The sequence below is a fragment of the Eptatretus burgeri genome, chromosome 10 (genome assembly GCF_056783735.1).
Source record: "Eptatretus burgeri isolate ZD-2024b chromosome 10, Ebu_testis_v1, whole genome shotgun sequence".
Classification (NCBI taxonomy): domain Eukaryota; kingdom Metazoa; phylum Chordata; class Myxini; order Myxiniformes; family Myxinidae; genus Eptatretus; species Eptatretus burgeri.
This window is the reverse complement of record NC_140970.1, coordinates 79,329,320-79,354,292: the sequence shown is the minus strand read 5'-3', so window position 1 is coordinate 79,354,292 and position 24,973 is coordinate 79,329,320. Positions and strand designations below refer to the sequence as shown.

At 41.5% G+C, this 24,973-nt stretch overlaps 1 protein-coding gene across 6 annotated transcripts in view; it reads right to left on the bottom strand.

Annotated features, from left to right (window-relative positions):
- Positions 1 to 24,973, bottom strand: part of LOC147018921 (calmodulin-binding transcription activator 1-like) — a 754,305-nt gene that overhangs the window by 100,461 nt on the left and 628,871 nt on the right. For all 6 annotated transcript variants that reach the window (XM_085899044.1, XM_085899046.1, XM_085899043.1 and 3 more), the window contains 2 exons: positions 20,725 to 22,719; positions 16,395 to 16,636 (listed from right to left, as the gene is read on the bottom strand). In XM_085899044.1, the coding sequence (XP_085755170.1) occupies positions 16,395 to 16,636; positions 20,725 to 22,719 (2,237 nt within the window). The remainder of the gene's footprint in view (positions 1 to 16,394; positions 16,637 to 20,724; positions 22,720 to 24,973) is intronic.

The following is a 24,973-nucleotide window of genomic DNA, read 5'->3' as shown; positions in this document are numbered from 1 at the left end:
ACCAACACACACATTCTGAAACCCACGTATGGAGATAACAACCAACACACACATTCTGAAACCCAAATATGGAGATAACAACCAACACACACATTCTGAAACCCACATATAGCGATAACAACCAACAACAACACACATTCTGAAACCCACATCTGGAGAAAACAACCAACAACAACACACATTCTGAAACCCACATCTGGAGAAAACAACCAACAACAATACACATTCTGAAACCCACGTATTGAGATAATAACGAACAACACATACATTCTGAAACCCACACATGGTGATAACAACCAACAACACACACATTCTGAAAGCAAGATATGGAGATAACAACCAACAACACACACATTCCGAAACCAACATATGGAGATAACAACCAACAACAACACACGTTCGGAAACCCAGATATGGCGATAACAACCAACAACACACACGTTCTGAAACCCACATATGGAGATAACCATCAACACACATTCTGAAACCCACACATGGTGATAACAACCAACAACAACACACATTCCGAAACCAAGATATGGAGATAACAACCAACACACACATTCTGAAACCCACACCTGGTGATAACAACCAACAACAACACACATTCCGAAACCAAGATATGGAGATAACAACCAACACACACATTCTGAAACCCACACCTGGTGATAACAACCAACAACAACACACATTCCGAAACCCAGATATGGAGATAACAACCAACACACACATTCTGAAACCCACATATGGAGATAACAACCAAAAACAACACACATTCTGAAACCAACACACACATTCTGAAACCCACATATGGAGATAACCAACAACACACATTGTAAAACCCACATATGGAGATAACAACCAAAAACAACACACATTCTGAAACCCACATATGGAGATATCAACCAAAAACAACACACATTCTGAAACCAACACACACATTCCGAAACCAACATATGGAGATAACAACCAACAACAACACACGTTCGGAAACCCAGATATGGCGATAACAACCAACAACACACACGTTCTGAAACCCACACATGGAGATAACAACCAACAACAACACACATTCTGAACCCCACATCTGGCGATAACAAGCAACAACACACACATTCTGAAACCCACATATGGAGATAACAAGCAACAACACACACACATTCTGAAAACAACATGGAGATAACAACCAACAACAACACACATTCTGAAACCCACATATGGAGATAACAAGCAACAACACACACATTCTGAAACCCACATGGAGATAACAACCAACAACACACATTCTGAAACCCACGTATGCAGATAACAACCAACACACACATTCTGAAACCCACATATGGAGATAACAACCAACACACACATTCTGTAACCCAAATATGGAGATAACAACCAACACACACATTCTGAAACCCACGTATGGAGAAAACAACCAAAAACACACACATTCTGAAACCCACATATGGAGAAAACAACCAACAACAACACACATTCTGAAACCCACGGATGGAGAAAACAACCAACAACAACACACATTCTGAAACCCACGGATGGAGATAACAACCAACACACACATTCTGAAACCCACACATGGAGATAACAACCAACAACACACACATTCTGAAACCCACATATGGAGATAACCAACAACACACATTCTAAAATCCACATATGGAGATAACAACCAACAACAACACACATTCCGAAACCCAGATATGGAGATAACAACCAACACACACATTCTGAAACCCACACATGGTGATAACAACCAACAACACACACATTCTGAAACCCACATCTGGAGATAACAACCAACACACACATTCTGAAACCCACGTATGGAGATAACAACCAACACACACATTCTGAAAGCCAAATATGGAGATAACAACTCCCAACACACACATTCTGAAACCCACATATAGCGATAACAACCAACAACAACACACATTCTGAAACCCACATCTGGAGAAAACAACCAACAACAACACACATTCTGAAACCCACATCTGGAGAAAACAACCAACAACAATACACATTCTGAAACCCACGTATTGAGATAATAACGAACAACACATACATTCTGAAACCCACACATGGTGATAACAACCAACAACACACACATTCTGAAAGCAAGATATGGAGATAACAACCAACAACACACACATTCCGAAACCAACATATGGAGATAACAACCAACAACAACACACGTTCGGAAACCCAGATATGGCGATAACAACCAACAACACACACGTTCTGAAACCCACATATGGAGATAACCATCAACACACATTCTGAAACCCACACATGGTGATAACAACCAACAACACACACATTCCGAAACCAAGATATGGAGATAACAACCAACACACACATTCTGAAACCCACACCTGGTGATAACAACCAACAACAACACACATTCCGAAACCCAGATATGGAGATAACAACCAACACACACATTCTGAAACCCACATATGGAGATAACAACCAACACACACATTCTGAAACCCACATATGGAGATAACAACCAAAAACAACACACATTCTGAAACCAACACACACATTCTGAAACCCACATATGGAGATAACCAACAACACACATTGTAAAACCCACATATGGAGATAACAACCAAAAACAACACACATTCTGAAACCCACATATGGAGATATCAACCAAAAACAACACACATTCTGAAACCAACACACACATTCCGAAACCAACATATGGAGATAACAACCAACAACAACACACGTTCGGAAACCCAGATATGGCGATAACAACCAACAACACACACGTTCTGAAACCCACACATGGAGATAACAACCAACAACAACACACATTCTGAACCCCACATCTGGCGATAACAAGCAACAACACACACATTCTGAAACCCACATATGGAGATAACAAGCAACAACACACACACATTCTGAAAACAACATGGAGATAACAACCAACAACAACACACATTCTGAAACCCACATATGGAGATAACAAGCAACAACACACACATTCTGAAACCCACATGGAGATAACAACCAACAACACACATTCTGAAACCCACGTATGCAGATAACAACCAACACACACATTCTGAAACCCACATATGGAGATAACAACCAACACACACATTCTGTAACCCAAATATGGAGATAACAACCAACACACACATTCTGAAACCCACGTATGGAGAAAACAACCAAAAACACACACATTCTGAAACCCACATATGGAGAAAACAACCAACAACAACACACATTCTGAAACCCACGGATGGAGAAAACAACCAACAACACACATTCTGAAACCCACGGATGGAGATAACAACCAACACACACATTCTGAAACCCACACATGGAGATAACAACCAACAACACACACATTCTGAAACCCACATATGGAGATAACCAACAACACGCATTCTAAAATGCACATATGGAGATAACAACCAACAACAACACACATTCCGAAACCCAGATATGGAGATAACAACCAACACACACATTCTGAAACCCACGTATGGAGAAAACAACCAAAAACACACACATTCTGAAACCCACATATGGAGATAACAACCAACACACACATTCTAAAACCCAAATATGGAGATAACAACCAACACACACATTCTGAAACCCACATATGGAGAAAACAACCAACAACAACACACATTCTGAAACCCACGGATGGAGAAAACAACCAACAACACACACATTCAGAAACCAACATATGGAGATAATAACCAACAACAACACACGTTCGGAAACCCAGATATGGCGATAACAACCAACAACACACACGTTCTGAAACCCCACACATGGAGATAACAACCAACAACAACACACATTCTGAACCCCACATCTGGCGATACCAACCAACAACACACACATTCTGAAACCCACATATGGAGATAACAAGCAACAACACACACATTCTGAAACCCACATATGGAGATAACAAGCAACAACACACACATTCTGAAAACAATATGGAGATAACAACCAACAACAACACACATTCTGAAACCCACATATGGCGATAACAACCAACAACACACACATTCTGAAACCCACATATGGAGATAACAAGCAACAACACACACATTCTGAAACCCACATGGAGATAACAACCAACAACACACATTCTGAAACCCACGTATGCAGATAACAACCAACACACACATTCTGAAACCCACATATGGAGATAACAACCAACACACACATTCTGAAACCCAAATATGGAGATAACAACCAACACACACATTCTGAAACCCACGTATGGAGAAAACAACCAACAACACACACATTCTTAAACCCACGGATGGTGAAAACAACCAAAACACACACATTCTGAAACCCACATATGGAGAAAACAACCAACAACAACACACATTCTGAAACCCACGGATGGAGAAAACAACCAACAACAACACACATTCTGAAACCCACGGATGGAGATAACAACCAACACACACATTCTGAAACCCTGACATGGAGATAACACCGAACAACACACACATTCTGAAACCCACCTATGGAGATAACCAACAACACACATTCTAGATTCCTCGTATGGAGATAACAAGCAGCCACAACAGACATTCTGAAACCCAGATATGGAGATAACAACCAACACACACATTCTGAAACCCACACATGGTGATAACAACCAACAACACACATTCTGAAACCCACATCTGGAGATAACAACCAACACACACATTCTGAAACCCACGTATGGAGATAACAACCAACACACACATTCTGGAAACCCAAATATGGAGATAACAACCAACACACACATTCTGAAACCCACATATAGCGATAACAACCAACAACAACACACATTCTGAAACCCACATCTGGAGAAAACAACCAACAACAACACACATTCTGAAACCCACATCTGGAGAAAACAACCAACAACAATACACATTCTGAAACCCACGTATTGAGATAATAACGAACAACACATACATTCTGAAACCCACACATGGTGATAACAACCAACAACACACACATTCTGAAAGCAAGATATGGAGATAACAACCAACAACACACACATTCCAAACCAACATATGGAGATAACAACCAACAACAACACACGTTCGGAAACCCAGATATGGCGATAACAACCAACAACACACATGTTCTGAAACCCACATATGGAGATAACCATCAACACACATTCTGAAACCCCACACATGGTGATAAAAACCTACAACTACACAAATTCCGAAACCAACATATGCAGATAAAAACCAAAAAACACATTCTGAAACCCACACCTGGTGATAACAACCAACAACAACACACATTCCGAAACCCAGATATGGAGATAACAACCAACACACACATTCTGAAACCCACATATGGAGATAACAACCAACACACACATTCTGAAACCCACATATGGAGATAACAACCAAAAACAACACACATTCTGAAACCAACACACACATTCTGAAACCCACATATGGAGATAACCAACAACACACATTGTAAAACCCACATATGGAGTTAACAACCAAAAACAACACACATTCTCAAACCCACATATGGACATATCAACAAAAACAACACACATTCTGAAGCCAACACACACATTCCGAAACCAACATATGGAGATAACAACCAACAACAACACACGTTCGGAAACCCAGATATGGCGATAACAACCAACAACACACACGTTCTGAAACCCACACATGGAGATAACAACCAACAACAACACACATTCTGAACCCCACATCTGGCGATAACAAGCAACAACACACACATTCTGAAACCCACATATGGAGATAACAAGCAACAACACACACACATTCTGAAAACAACATGGAGATAACAACCAACAACAACACACATTCTGAAACCCACATATGGAGATAACAAGCAACAACACACACATTCTGAAACCCACATGGAGATAACAACCAACAACACACATTCTGAAACCCACGTATGCAGATAACAACCAACACACACATTCTGAAACCCACATATGGAGATAACAACCAACACACACATTCTGTAACCCAAATATGGAGATAACAACCAACACACACATTCTGAAACCCACGTATGGAGAAAACAACCAAAAAGACACACATTCTGAAATCCACATTTGGAGAAACATCCAACGACAACACACGTTCTGAAACCCACGGATGGAGAAAACAACCAACAACACACATTCTGAAACCCACGGATGGAGATAACAACCAACACACACATTCTGAAACCCACACATGGAGATAACAACCAACAACACACACATTCTGAAACCCACATATGGAGATAACCAACAACACACATTCTAAAATCCACATATGGAGATAACAACCAACAACAACACACATTCCGAAACCCAGATATGGAGATAACAACCAACAAACACATTCTGAAACCCACACATGGTGATAACAACCAACAACACACACATTCTGAAACCAACATATGGAGATAACAACCAACACACACATTCTGAAACCCACGTATGGAGATAACAACCAACACACACATTCTGAAACCCAAATATGAAGATAACAACCAACACACACATTCTGAAACCCACATATAGCGATAACAACCAACAACAACACACATTCTGAAACCCACATCTGGAGAAAACAACCAACAACAATACACATTCTGAAACCCACGTATTGAGATAATAACGAACAACACATACATTCTGAAACCCACACATGGTGATAACAACCAACAACACACACATTCTGAAACCCAGATATGGAGATAACAACCAACACACACATTCTGTAACCCAAATATGGAGATAACAACCAACACACACATTCTGAAACCCACGTATGGAGAAAACAACCAAAAACACACACATTCTGAAACCCACATATGGAGAAAACAACCAACAACAACACACATTCTGAAACCCACGTATGGAGAAAACAACCAACAACACACACATTCTGAAACCCACGTATGGAGAAAACAACCAAAAACACACACATTCTGAAACCCACATATGGAGAAAACAACCAACAACAACACACATTCTGAAACCCACGGATGGAGAAAACAACCAACAACAACACAAATTCTGAAACCCACGGATGGAGATAACAACCAACACACACATTCTGAAACCCACACATGGAGATAACAACCAACAACACACACATTCTGAAACCCACATATGGAGATAACCAACAACACACATTCTGAACCCCACATATGGAGATAACAACCAACAACACACACATTCTGAAACCCACATATGGAGATAACCAACAACACACATTCTAAAATCCACATATGGAGATAACAACCAACAACAACAGACATTCCGAAACCCAGATTTGGAGATAACAACCAACACACACATTCTGAAACCCACACATGGTGATAACAACCAACAACACACATATTCTGAAACCCACATATGGAGATAACAACCAACACACACATTCTGAAACCCACGTATGGAGATAACAACCAACACACACATTCTGAAACCCAAATATGAAGATAACAACCAACACACACATTCTGAAACCCACATATAGCGATAACAACCAACAACAACACACATTCTGAAACCCACATCTGGAGAAAACAACCAACAACAATACACATTCTGAAACCCACGTATTGAGATAATAACGAACAACACATACATTCTGAAACCCACACATGGTGATAACAACCAACAACACACACATTCTGAAACCCAGATATGGAGATAACAACCAACAACACACACATTCTGAAAGCAAGATATGGAGATAACAACCAACAACACACACATTCCGAAACCAATATATGGAGATAACAACCAACAACAACACACGTTCGGAAACCTAGATATGGAGAGAACAACCAACCAACAAACATTCTGAAACCCACATATGGAGATAACAACCAAAAACAACACACATTGTGAAACCAACACACATTCTCAAACCCACATATGGAGATAACAACCAACAACACATACATTCTGAAACCCACATATGGAGATAACAACCAACACACACATTCTGAAACCCACATATGGAGATAACAACCAACACACACATTCTGAAACCCACATATGGAGATAACAACCAACACACACATTCTGAAAACCATGTATGGAGATAACAACCAACACACACATTCTCAAACCCTAATATGGAGATAACAACCAACATACATTCTGAAACCCACATATGGAGATAACAACCAACAACAACACACATTCTAAAACCCACATATGGAGATAACAAGCAAAAACAACACACATTCTGAAACCCACATATGGAGATAACAACCAACACACATTCTGAACCCCACAAATGGAGATAACAACCAACACACATTCTGAACCCCACAAATGGAGATAACAACCATCAACAACAACACACATTCTAAAACCCAGATATGGCGATAACAACCATCAACACACATTCTGAAACCCACACATGGTGATAACAACCACCAACACACACATTGTGAAACCCAGATATGGCGATAACAACCATCAACACACATTCTGAAACCCACACATGGTGATAACAACCAACAACAACACACATTCTGAAACCCACATATGGTGATAACAACCAAAAACAACACACATTCTGAAACCAACACACACATTCTGAAACCCACATATGGAGATAACAACCAAAAACAACACACATTCTGAAACCAACACACACATTCTGAAACCCACATATGGAGATAACCAACAACACACATTGTAAAACCCACATATGGAGATAACAACCAAAAACAACACACATTCTGAAACCCACATATGGAGATATCAACCAAAAACAACACACATTCTGAAACCAACACACACATTCTGAAACCCACATATGGAGATAACAACCATCAACAACAACACATGCTAAAACCCAGATATGGCAATAACAACCATCAACACACATTCTGAAACCCACACATGGTGATAACAACCAACAACACACACATTCTGAAACCCAGATATGGCAACAACAACCAACAACACACACATTCTGAAACTCACATATGGAGATAACCAACATACATTCTGAAAGCCACATATGGAGATAACAACCAACAACAACAACACACATGCTAAAACCCAGAAATGGCAATAACAACCATCAACACACATTCTGAAACCCACACATGGTGATAACAACCAACAACACACACATTCTGAAACCCACGTATGGAGATAATGACGAACAACACACACATTCTTAAACCCACACATGGAGATAACAACCAACAACACACACATTCTGAAACCAGATATGGTGATAACAACCAACAACACACACATTCTGAAACCCAGATGGGCGATAACAACCAACAACACACACATTCTGAAACCCAGATATGGCGATAACAACCACAAACACACACTTTCCGACACTACATATGGAGATAACAACCAACAACAGACACATTCTAAAACCCACACATGGTGATAACAACCAACAACACACACATTCTAAAACCCACACAAGGTGATAACAACCAACAACACACACATTCTGAAACCCACATATGGAGATAACAACCAACACACACATTCTAAAACCCACACATGGTGATAACAACCAACAACACACACATTCTGAAACCCACATATGGAGATAACAACCAACACACACATTCTGAAACCCACATATGGCGATAGCAACCAACAACACACACATTCTGAAACCCATATATGGCGACAACCAACAACACACATTCTGAAACCCATATATGGCGATAACAACCAACAACACACACATTCCGAAACCCACGTATGGAGATACCAACCATCAACACACACATTCTGAAACCCACGTAGAGCCAGAACAACCAACTACACACATTCTGAAACCCATGTACAGCCAAAACAACCAACAACACACACATTCCGAAACCAACATATGGAGATAACAACCAACAACAACACACGTTCGGAAACCCAGATATGGCGATAACAACCAACAACACACACGTTCTGAAACCCACACATGGAGATAACAACCAACAACAACACACATTCTGAACCCCACATCTGGCGATAACAACCAACAACACACACATTCTGAAACCCACATATGGAGATAACCAAAAACACACACATTCTGAAACCCACATATGGAGATAACAAGCAACAACACACACACACACACATTCTGAAAACAACATGGAGATAACAACCAACAACACACATTCTGAAACCCACATATGGCGATAACAACCAACAACACACACATTCTGAAACCCACATATGGAGATAACAAGCAACAACACACACATTCTGAAACCCACATGGAGATAACAACCAACAACACACATTCTGAAACCCACGTATGCAGATAACAACCAACACACACATTCTGAAACCCACATATGGAGATAACAACCAACACACACATTCTAAAACCCAAATATGGAGATAACAACCAACACACACATTCTGAAACCCACATATGGAGAAAACAACCAACAACAACACACATTCTGAAACCCACGGATGGAGAAAACAACCAACAACACACACATTCAGAAACCAACATATGGAGATAACAACCAACAACAACACACGTTCGGAAACCCAGATATGGCGATAACAACCAACAACACACACGTTCTGAAACCCACACATGGAGATAACAACCAACAACAACACACATTCTGAACCCCACATCTGGCGATAACAACCAACAACACACACATTCTGAAACCCACATATGGAGATAACAAGCAACAACACACACATTCTGAAACCCACATATGGAGATAACAAGCAACAACACACACATTCTGAAACCCACATGGAGATAACAACCAACAACACACATTCTGAAACCCACGTATGCAGATAACAACCAACACACACATTCTGAAACCCACATATGGAGATAACAACCAACACACACATTCTGAAACCCAAATATGGAGATAACAACCAACACACACATTCTGAAACCCACGTATGGAGAAAACAACCAACAACACACACATTCTGAAACCCACGTATGGAGAAAACAACCAAAAACACACACATTCTGAAACCCACATATGGAGAAAACAACCAACAACAACACACATTCTGAAACCCACGGATGGAGAAAACAACCAACAACAACACACATTCTGAAACCCACGGATGGAGATAACAACCAACACACACATTCTGAAACCCACACATGGAGATAACAACCAACAACACACACATTCTGAAACCCACATATGGAGATAACCAACAACACACATTCTAAAATCCACATATGGAGATAACAACCAACAACAACACACATTCCGAAACCCAGATATGGAGATAACAACCAACACACACATTCTGAAACCCACACATGGTGATAACAACCAACAACACACACATTCTGAAACCCACATCTGGAGATAACAACCAACACACACATTCTGAAACCCACGTATGGAGATAACAACCAACACACACATTCTGAAACCCAAATATGGAGATAACAACCAACACACACATTCTGAAACCCACATATAGCGATAACAACCAACAACAACACACATTCTGAAACCCACATCTGGAGAAAACAACCAACAACAACACACATTCTGAAACTCACATCTGGAGAAAACAACCAACAACAATACACATTCTGAAACCCACGTATTGAGATAATAACGAACAACACATACATTCTGAAACCCACACATGGTGATAACAACCAACAACACACACATTCTGAAAGCAAGATATGGAGATAACAACCAACAACACACACATTCCGAAACCAACATATGGAGATAACAACCAACAACAACACACGTTCGGAAACCCAGATATGGCGATAACAACCAACAACACACACGTTCTGAAACCCACATATGGAGATAACCATCAACACACATTCTGAAACCCACACATGGTGATAACAACCAACAACAACACACATTCCGAAACCAAGATATGGAGATAACAACCAACACACACATTCTGAAACCCACACCTGGTGATAACAACCAACAACAACACACATTCCGAAACCCAGATATGGAGATAACAACCAACACACACATTCTGAAACCCACATATGGAGATAACAACCAACACACACATTCTGAAACCCACATATGGAGATAACAACCAAAAACAACACACATTCTGAAACCAACACACACATTCTGAAACCCACATATGGAGATAACCAACAACACACATTGTAAAACCCACATATGGAGATAACAACCAAAAACAACACACATTCTGAAACCCACATATGGAGATATCAACCAAAAACAACACACATTCTGAAACCAACACACACATTCTGAAACCCACATATGGAGATAACAACCAACAACAACAACACACACATTCTGAAACCCACATATGGAGATAACAACCATCAACAACAACACACATGCTAAAACCCAGATATGGCAATAACAACCATCAACACACATTCTGAAACCCACACATGGTGATAACAACCAACAACACACACATTCTGAAACCCAGATATGGCAACAACAACCAACAACACACACATTCTGAAACCCAGATATGGCAACAACAACCAACAACACACACATTCTGAAACTCACATATGGAGATAACCAACATACATTCTGAAAGCCACATATGGAGATAACAACCAACAACAACACACATTCTGAAACCCACGTATGGAGATAATGACGAACAACACACACATTCTGAAACCCACACATGGTGATAACAACCAACAACACACATTCGGAAACCAAGATATGGAGATAAAAACCAACAACACACACATTCTGAAAACAAGACATGGAGATAACAACCAACAACACACACATTCTGAAACCAGATATGGTGATAACAACCAACAACACACACATTCTGAAACCCAGATGGGCGATAACAACCAACAACACACACATTCTGAAACCCAGATATGGCGATAACAACCACAAACACACTTTCCGACACTACATATGGAGATAACAACCAACAACAGACACATTCTAAAACCCACACATGGTGATAACAACCAACAACACACATTCTAAAACCCACACAAGGTGATAACAACCAACAACACACACATTCTGAAACCCACATATGGAGATAACAACCAACACACACATTCTGAAACCCACATATGGAGATAACAACCAAAAACAACACACATTCTGAAACCCACACATGGTGATAACAACCAACAACACACATTCTGAAACCCACATATGGAGATAACAACCAAAAACAACACACATTCTGAAACCAACACACACATTCTCAAACCCACATCTGGAGATGATAACCAACATGCACATTCTGAAACCCAGATATGGCCATAGCAACCAACAACACACATTCTGAAACCCAGATATGGCGATAACAACCAACAACACACAAAATCTTAAACCCAGATATGGCGATAACAACCAACAACACACACATTCTGAAACCCCGATATGGCCATAACAACCAACAACACACATTCTGAAACCCAGATATGGCGCTAACAACCAACAACACACACATTCTGAAACCCACAAATGGCAATAACAATCAACAACACACATTCTGAAACCCAGATATGGCGATGACAACCAACAACACACACATTCTGAAACCCACAAATGGCAATAACAACCAACAACACATTATAAAACCCAGATATGGCGAAAATAACCAACACACACATTCTGAAACACATATGGAGATAACAACCAACACACACATTCTGAAACACACATATGGAGATAACAACCAACACACACATTCTGAAACACGCATATGGAGATAACAACCAACAACACACATTCTGAAACCCAGATATGGAGATAACAACCAACAACACATTCTGAAACCCACATGTGGAGATAACAACTAACGACACACACATTCTGAAACCCAAACATGGCGATAACAACCAACAACACACACATTCTGAAACCCACATGTGGAGATAACAACCAACAAGAACAACACACATTCTGAAACCCACATATGGAGATAACAACCAACACACACATTCTGAAACCCACATATGGAGAAAACAACCAACAACACACATTCTGAACCCCACATATGGAGATAACAACCATCAACAACAACACACATTCTAAAACCCAGATATGGCGATAACAACCATCAACACACATTCTGAAACCCACACATGGTGATAACAACCAACAACACACACATTCTGAAACCCAGATATGGCGATAACAACCATCAACACACATTCTGAAACCCACACATGGTGATAACAACCAACAACAACACACATTCCGAAACCCAGATATGGAGATAACAACCAACACACACATTCTGAAACCCACATATGGAGATAACAACCAAAAACAACACACATTCTGAAACCCACATATGGAGAGAACAACCAACACACATTCTGAAACCCACATATGGAGATAACAACCAAAAACAACACACATTCTGAAACCAACACACACATTCTGAAATCCACATATGGAGATAACAACCAACAACACACATTCTAAAACGGACATATGGAGATAAACAAAAGCAACACACATTCTGAAACCCACATATGGAGAGAACAACCAACACACATTCTGAAACCAACACACACATTCTGAAACCCACATATGGAGATAACAACCATCAACAACAACACACATTCTAAAACCCAGATATGGCAATAACAACCATCAACACACATTCTGAAACCCACAAATGGTGATAACAACCAACAACACACACATTCTGAAACCAGAATATGGCAACAACAACCAACAACACACATTCTGAAACTCACATATGGAGATAACCAACATACATTCTGAAAGCCACATATGGAGATAACAACCAACAACAACAACACATTCTGAAACCCACGTATGGAGATAATGACGAACAACACACATTCTGAAACCCACACATGGTGATAACAACCAACAACACACATTCGGAAACCAAGATATGGAGATAAAAACCAACAACACACACATTCTGAAACCAAGATATGGAGATAACAACCAACAACACACACATTCTGAAAACCAGATATGGCAATAACAACCAACAACACACACATTCTGAAACCCAGATGGGCGATAACAACCAACAACACACACATTCTGAAACCCAGATATGGCGATAACAACCACCAACACACACTTTCCGACACTACATATGGAGATAACAACCAACAACAGACACATTCTAAAACCCACACATGGTGATAACAACCAACAACACACACATTCTAAAACCCACACATGGTGATAACAACCAACAACACACACATTCTGAAACCCACATACGGAGATAACAACCAACACACACATTCTGAAACCCACATATGGAGATAACAACCAAAAACAACACACATTCTGAAACCCACACATGGTGATAACAACCAACAACACACATTCTGAAACCTACATATGGAGATAACAACCAACAACACACATTCTGAAACCAACACACACATTCTCAAACCCATATCTGGAGATGATAACCAACATGCACATTCTGAAACCCAGATATGGCCATAGCAACCAACAACACACATTCTGAAACCCAGATATGGCGATAACAACCAACAACACACAAAATCTGAAACCCAGATATGGCGATAACAACCAACAACACACACATTCTGAAACCCAGATATGGCGATGACAACCAACAACACACACATTCTGAAACCCACAAATGGCAATAACAACCAACAACACACGCACATTCTGAAACCCACATGTGGAGATAACAACCAACAAGAACAACACACATTCTGAAACCCAGATATGGAGATAACAACCATCAACACACATTCTGAAACCCAGATATGGAGATAACAACCAATGACACACACATTCTGAAACCCAGATATGGAGATAACAACTAATGACACACACATTCTGAAACCCAGATATGGAGATAACAACCATCAACACACACATTCTGAAATCCACATCTGGAGGAAACAACCAACAACACACACATTTCTGAAACCCACATATGGGGACAACAACCAAAGACATGCGCGCGCACACACACACACACACACACACACACACACACACACACACACACACACACACACACACACACACACACACACACACACACACACACACACACACAATTTTTAGTGTATATGTGAGCTGTGATAAATAATTGTATCAATGACCCATTCAATTTAAGGAGATATAATCAATTGTTTGGATTTTTACAAATGAGGTTCAATTCCACCAGTCCTTTATACGTCAGCAAGTTAAGGAAGCAATCGAGTCATGGGTTGTTTGGGTATCTTGATTGTGGTGTAACTGGATTAACCTGACTATCGGAGAATCATAAAGGATCTGGCGTAAAGTTAGCGACCCATGATGCGTTGGTCAAATCTGTGTTTTGCAGAGAGAAAGAATCTTCGACTGCAATGACTAGCACAAACCTCTGGGTATGACCATTCTGGAGAGAAATCCGTGACTGTGACAAGCAAGCCAACTGTGTGCTCTTCACCAGCACCAATGCTGGTGGCCACCTCCACGCAGCCCATCGTGCCAAATGCTTCTACACCCACTGTGCTAACAGCAAGTGCTCGGCGCTCTGGTCCTTCACCTTGGCAAGGGAAGGTACCTGCTTCCATGGTTAGGTTGGTCTTGTCTTGCAAGTTGTACAAGCCTCGTGCCACACCTGCCAATGACACATGCCATACCACATACATTACAACTACAGTTACAAAAACAACTCGAGTCCCTCGAAAGGATGGGCCACAAAAATAAGACACCTTTTGATAAACCACAATTTTATTTCTAACAAAGTTAGATATTAACAATATGCACCAAAATGGCAACAAACAATAGAAATAAATATTTTGTTTTAATGTACAGTGGGGAGAACAAGTATTTGATACACTGCCGATTTTGCAGGTTTTCCCACTTACAAAGCACGTAGAGGTCTGTAATTTTTATCATAGGTAAACTTCAACTGTGAAAGACGGAATCTAAAATAAAAATCAAGAAAATCACATTGTATGATTTTTAAATAATTAATTTGCATTTTATTGCATGAAATAAGTATTTGATACATCAGAAAAACAGAATTTAATATTTGTTACAGAAACCTTTGTTTGCAATTACAGAGTTCAGACGTTTCCTGTCGTTCTTAACCAGGTTTGCACAGACTGCAGCAGGGATTTTGGCCCACTCCTCCATACAGATCTTCTCCAGATCCTTCAGGTTTCGGGGCTGTCGCTGGGAAACACAGACTTTCAGCTCCCTCCAAAGATTTTCTATTGGGTTCAGCTCTGTAGACTGACGAGGCCACTCCAGGACCTTGAGATGCTTCTTTTGGAGCCACTCCCGAGTTGCCCTGGCTGTGTGTTTCGGGTCATTGTCATGCTGGAAGACCCAGCCATGCCCCATCTTCAATGCTCTTGTTGAGGGAAGGAGGTTGTTGGCCAAGATCTCACGATACATGGCCCCATCCATCCTCCCCTCAATACGGTGCAGTCGTCCTGTCCCCTTTGCAGAAAAGCATCCCCAAATAATGATGTTTCCACTTCCGTGCTTCACGGTTGGGATGGTGTTCTTGGGGTTGTACTCATCCTTCTTCTTCCTCCAAACACGGCGAGTGGAGTTTAAACCAAAAATCTCTATTTTGGTCTCATCAGACCACATGACCTTCTCCCATTCCTCCTCTGGATCATCCAGATGGTCATTGGCGAACTTCAGACGGGCCTGAACATGCGCTGGCTTGAGCAGAGGGACCTTGCGTGCGCTGCAGGATTTTAATCCATGACGGCGTAGTGTGTTACTGATGGTTTATTTTGATACTGTGGTCCCAGCTCTCTACAGGTCATTGACCAGGTCCTGCCGTGTAGTTCTGAGCTGATCCCTCACCTTTCTCATGATAATTGAGGCTCCACGAGGTGAGATCTTGCATGGAGCCCCAGACCGAGGGAGATTGACTGTTATCTTGAACTTCTTTCATTTTCTAATAATTGCACCAACAGTTGTTGCCTTCTCACCAAGCTGCTTGCCTATTGTCCTGTCGCCCATACCAGCCTTGTGCAACTCTACAGTTTTGTCCCTGATGTCCTTCAACAGCTCTCTGGTCTTGCCCATTGTGGAGAGGTTGGAGTCTGATTGATGGAATGTGGACAGCTGTCTTTTATGCAGATAACGAGTTCAAACAGGTGCAGTTAATACAGGTAATGAGTGTAGAATGGGAGGGCTTCTTCAAGACAAAACTAACAGGTCTGTGAGAGCCAGAATTCTTACTGGTTGGTTGGTGATCAAATACTTATTTCATGCAACAAAATGCAAATTAATTATTTTAAAATCATACAATGTGATTTTCAGGATTTTTGTTTTCGCTTCCATCTTTCACAGTTGAAGTGTACCGATGACAAAAAATTACAGACCTCTTTGTAAGTACTTTGTAAGTGGGAAAACCTGCAAACTCGGCAGTGTATCAAATACTTGTTCTCCCCACTGTATGTTCAAATAATTTGTCCTGCATTTTATGCAGGGACGTGATCTGGTGGAAACATTTTCAATTGCCGCACACATATTACATGAAGCGATTGAAATCACTTGCATCACTGCATCTTTCAGTTCAGGAATCGTCATCGCTCTCTCTCATAGTCCCATCAAGGAATCGAGGGGCAAAAGTGCTGGTGACCTGGCAGGCCAGGGAAATTATCTGTGGGAGATGAGACGATTGGTAAAGTGCTCCTGGAACCAATGCATGGAAGGTTGAGTGGAGTGAGCTGATGCACCATCTTTCAGGCCTTTATCGGAAACAAATCTCTTTCTTGGAATTGGAACCAAACTTCTTGTTGGAACCAAGCTCCTTCCTCTGAGTTGAGATCTTCACCAAAAACAAATAGGGGCCATAAATGTCATGAGCACCGAGACCTCACCACACTTATTTTTGGAGAGTGCAAAGGCTAGTCCAAAAAATCAAAATATTTTTTCACAATTCCTGAAAATAGTAATTGTTTTGTTGACCATCCATTGGATGTGCACTTTGCACTTATAATGTCATCAAGGCCTCTCGCGTTGCAGTCACACGCCACTCATTTGATGAGCACAAAATTCAGTGCAACAGTGGATGTCAACTTTCGTCAAATGATGTGGTAATTAGCCTCGCCCGGTCCTAAAGGGATGGGAGAGAGTATTGTAATCGGTCTGTGGGTGTGTGTGTGTGTGTGTGTGTGTGTGTTTGTGTGTGTGTGTGCGTGTGCGTGTGTGTGTGTGTGTGTGTGTGTGTGTGTGTGTGTGTGTGTGTGTGTGTGTGTGTGTGTGAAACCGTGTGGGTCAGAGTGTGAGTGTGCTTGCATACGTCAGCCAGTTAGTCAGTCAGTCTGCCTGCAGACTAACTTTAATCAAGTGCCCTCAGGCGACCAACTTCAATAATGCGCCCACAATCACCCTCAGCACAGTTCGACAAAGTTGTCAAATGTAACGATAACATTTTCACATCTGATTAAACCATACATTGATTTTGGAACTCAAATGTGTTATCCGCACCTGTTTCCGAATGTGTTTGTCCACACCGCCTGTGGTTTGAGCTACGGGCTACAGGCTTGACAAGCACACTCGAACGTCTTTTGGCACTGTTCAACAAAGTTGTCTAATCTAACCACAACATTTTAATGTTTAATTTAACCACAAATTGATTATTTCCCTTGAATGTGCATTTTGTACAAGTTGCATATGATTAGTCACGCATTTTATAATTCGTATTCTCTTCATCCTGTGCATTTTGTGTTGTTGTCAACGGACATACTTATCTCTCATTATAAATGAGGCCTTGCACGTGTGTGAAGGGTATCCTGCTAGTTCACATACATTAGTTAATAATCATGATATTCCAGGTTAAATGTTATGATATATGAACCAATGTACTTTTCACAATATATGTGGATGTGGTAATTTATCAGGTTACTGATTAACCTCGCACGTTACCAAAGGGCAACAAAAAGCTGTTGGTGTGTCAGTGAGTGAGCGAGTGAGTACGCGCTAGTTTTGATACCTACTGCAATTTATCTAACCCAGAGAATGGCTGCGTCGTTAAATGCTCTACTACTAAGTTATCCCAATGCTTTTGAGAAAAAAAATTGCAATTTTTGCAATCAGCTCTGTCCGTCCGTCATGAGATCTTCTCCTAGACGGTTGTGCAGAAATTCACCAGACTTGGTGACTTGATCACCACGTGACAAGAAGGTGCGAGAGCAGTATGCTTTTTGGCCCTTATCCCGGAGGCTGGGTCTAAAGGTCAAATACCAAAAAATATGCAATTACAGGAGTTTTTAAATGAAACTTTGTACATGTAATCAATATTGGGGGATGCATGAAATATGTAACGATTTTTTTGAATTTGATCCCCGATTCATGCCCCAGGGGGTGAGGACTTTGGGTCAAAATAGAAGATTTTTCAAACTGAAAATTTCATATTAGGTTATATCTGGCAGAACGTTTCACCATCATTCAACTTTGCTTTAGGTGAGAAGCGTGGGGATTTGCGATGGTGCGTCATCGACTTTGCGCTAGTTGAATTTTAAAATTCAAAACCTTAATATTGTAATATAAAATTTTTTAGTCTGTCTGAAAAAAAACACATGATTGCAATTTTATATCACATAATATATGTTTCTTATCAGCATTTGAAATTTGTCACAATTTTGTCGTGTACCCTGCATGAGCAAGTCCTGAAACAAACAAACAAAACCATGAAGATACTTAGTATTATGATAAAGTTAAAAAACAACTTACCAGCAGAATCACTTGCCATAAAATCTGCCATAAGGTCAGGAAACTGGCTGTCAAATGTAAGATCAAACTGTTCCAGGTTTATTTCCATATTTGAAGTAGCTGCAGATTGGTTGGTTGAAGCAGCAGCTTGAACACCAGGCACATCACCCTGCACAAGGCCGTACAGATCTCTACTTCCTGGTACATCCGAAGTAACAGCTAGCCCAGTGGCACCAGGCTGTACTCGAGCTCCCATGCTGCTGATGACGCCACTGCTGGTCACGTTAGCAGTTGAGAACTGCCTCCGGGGAGGACTTGAGACTTTGGCTGCAACAATCTCAGAGACTGAATGAGTGTGAGACTGCGAGCAGGCCACTCCGCTTGTGTCCATTGCAGTCTCTACATCATGCTGACCCAATGCAGGAAGCTCGGCTGGGTATGGATAGAAGGGACTAGGTGAACTGGGATCTGACTTGACAGTGGGAGAAGGGATGTTGGGTGCAATGGTACCCACACCATTTGAGATTCCGGTAGCCGTTGGAAGCTGTGGATGTGTCTCTGAGTGCATACAAGGTGTGACGGCCTGTGGGCTTCCAGCCTTGCTGCTTATTAGATTTTGTGGTTGTTGCTGTTGTTGCTCCTCTTTGATGGGATGTTCTGGGAAGTTGAAGTACACATTCTGTGACTGAGGCAGCTGCAGTTGGTGTTGTTGATGTTTAGGCTGCTGTTGCTGCTGCTGCTGCTGCTGCTGGTGTTGTTGCTGTTGTTGCTGCTGCTGGTTTGTTTGCATGGTCGAGGGACTATTTGGAAGTTGTGAGCAGGAAATGTTGGAATATGTTCTCTGAGAGTACAAGCTGCTAAAATCCATGCTTTCCAACGTAGTGGATGGGCTGAGGCAACCAGTGGAAATGAGCCTCCCCTTTCCTCTGCCATTTAGCAGCAGCTGATTAGTCTGCTCTGTAGACAACAGCAGTTGATTGGTGGGTTTTAGAGATGAACCGATCGATTCTGTCGTGACAAGCATCATGTTGTAATCATCATCACCACTGCACTCAAACCCTATCCCTTCTGACTTTATCTCCTGCACAAGAACCCCTGTCTGTCCTGATGTGGCTTCTGCCCCATTGGCCGACATTAAAGAACCAGCATCCTTGTTGCTGCCACCGCCATAAGTTTGTCCCTGCTTTGGGCTGTTCAGGAAGGCATCGGGATCGAAAGTAGATGGTGTGGGCAAGGTTGTTACACCCTCTCCTGTTTCCATTGTGTGTGGTAGGTCGACACTAGATCCTGAGAGAACAAGTGTTGAATCAAGGCTGCCAGGGGGCAAGAGAGTCAAACCCGAGAGACCTGGTGTTGTTCCAGGGCCCAGAGATGACATGTCATGGCTAGAAGAAGGTAATGGCAAATTTGGACGCACAGAATCGAGTGAAAGCTCATGCTTGACAGCCAACCCTAGACCCTGAGCGGTAGCCGAGAGAGACATAAATTGTTGCTGCCCACCCATGGACACCTGCTTACTTCCTCCGAGGCCAGCCATGAATATGACTGCATTTTGTGGTAGGCTACATGTAACCGTAGCCACTGATAGGCCATCACCATCCCCATAAAAACCACTATTAGGTGCAAGTGGTGAATTTTGAGTTGTATCAGGCACCTCAACATGGCTCTCTGATGAGGAGGACGAAGAAGACACTTCATTACTGCTGTGTGGTGTGACTGAGATGGATGATTGAGTCGGAGATGGAACCGACTTGGAAATCTTGTTTTGACAGCGATCTGGCGTGGGACTTTTACTCGGTTCAACCTCGTTCTTGTCCTCGACCAAAAATGAGGAGTTTGATGATGATGATGATGATGTAGATGAGGATGAAGAAGATGAAGCAGAAGAAGAGGGTATGGATGAGATGTTCTGCACCTCTGTAAGTGCCACGTGAGAGCTTGACTTTGCCTCCACCTTGGGCGAGATGATCCGATGCTTGGTGCTGTTGCATTTGTGTGGCGCGCTCCCGACAGCACCTGGAAAGATGTATGGCTCCGTGTCAATTTCAAGAATACAATGACATGCGGTACAGATATTCACCAAAATGCATTACACAATCAAGTTAGACGAGACCCAGCCATTCTCAGATGAAGTGCATATAGAATGCAAAACACGAGTTAAAAAGAAGTTTCCTTCAAGGTACTTCATTGCTGAATGGGGCTGGCAGGATGGCTGAGAGGAATGTGAAGTTTCCTCCAGATTGTTTATCTATCAAAAGCTTCAATATCACTATATGACTACATTGGAAGTTGTGAGCAGGCAATGTTGTGAACAGGGACCATACTCTGTGCAGAGAGAGCATTGGTGCTGCCTCAGCATGTCTCCTTGGCTATTGGGTACAATCCTGGACAGGTCACCACCCCAACACAGGACAGGTCACCACCCCAGCAAGCTGGCACTCATTTTGCCAATCTCGGAAGGATGACAGGCAGAGTCAACCCCACCTGGTATTAGTTAAACAGCTGAGGGGGATTTGAAATCAGGATCCGAGGATCCCAAGCCCACCACCCTAACCATTATGCCAACACCAGGCATACTTGTACCAAGTTTAATTTAAATCGCTTCAGCTGTTCTCAGATATCTCATTTTTACCTTGCTTCAAAGCTGTCTAGCCTGGGTTGGAATCCTGATCCAGCTATAAACTATCATCCCGGTGTTTCCCAGGCAGAGTGATTCATCAATGTGTGTGCCTTATGATGCATGCTAAACAGGCGTCCCACCTGTCAGCATCCGTTGGTGGACGTGAAAGATCCCACAGTGTCCTTCATGAAGAGTAAGCGAGCTATCGCCAGCACCATGGCCAAATTCTAAATTCCTGCTCTAACCAGCAGAGGACATTGCATCAGTGGTACAAGCTGCACCCTCAGCCAATTATGTTACCCTGCAGCCTTGTGTTTCATATGAATGAAGAAGAATAAGTGCTGAATGGATGCATCGATTCCTCCACTTAATTCATTTTCGAAATATAAACTGCAGCCTTCACCCTGGACCCATCAGTGGCCAACTCTAAAATCAGAAATGTGTGTACAGACATTAATGTGCGTGCCGAGACAGTCATTGTAGAAGACTCGGAGTACTTGGTGCATGAGGAAACATTCACCAACATCATGTGGAAGAACAAGAGCAATTACCTTTCACACGTGACTTCTGCTTTGAATGCCAAAACTACTCAATATGTGAGGATTCTCATTTCTCCAACATGGAAATTACATTGATACAGATACCGTGCTCTTCAAAGTTCAAAACAAAAAGCAATACACAATGATTGTTATCTCTCAGAACCCATACCAATCACAACTCAAGCTTTCTCACAATTACCATTACATTCTATCCTCTTTTCAATGCACTGTTCAACTTTTGGAAAACCGGCATCGTAAAGCATCGTCGTTGATGACTACTCAAACAAAGCAGCAACCGGCAGTTGCAATGTTGCAACACCGATGAAATTAGAGGCAGTGGAGTGTCTCGGCATTTTGTCTCACAGCAGGAAGACAGCATAAACAAAAGATGCTGATTAAGCACAGTCCAACACCTATCACTCCTGTGGCAGAATAATCTCCTGTAAAGCCCAACGTGAGTGCTATCTGAAGTTGAAGCGAGAATGATGGGTGTAAGAGATAAAATAGAGTCTAAAATACTTGAGGATTATAAGTTGGTTGTGAGTGGAGGATTGGGATTGATGCGCAATGAAACACCAACTGACAACATGGAAGAGGTCACAGACAAAACTAGAATGGCTCTCGGTGGGGCGCATATAGCTCTGCCAAACTGAACAGTTCACGCTTTGTATCCCACTGATAGGCCGTATCTGCATCCAGATCTTCACTAAAATCGAATCGTCACACACCCAACCTGTCCAACAAGTTTCGTCCGAATCTGTTCATAACCTTTTGAGATATCGTGCTGTTAGGGTTAGGATTAGGGTTAATGTTCGGGTTTGGCCCCATCTTTCAATGGTGAAGAATCCTTCTAAAAATTTCAGTATCCGGATCCGGACCTTCACCAAAATCTGTTCAATTCATCCTCGTCACACACCTGACTTATGCACTAAGTTTTGTCTGAATCCGTTTATAACTTTTTGAGATATCGTGCTATATATCGTTTGGCCTTCTCTCTCTCAGTGGTGAAGAATCACATTAAAAATTCTACTATCTGGATCCAGATCTTCACCAAAATGTAATCAATTCATACTTGTCACGCACCCAACCTGTCCACCAACCTTCGTCCGAA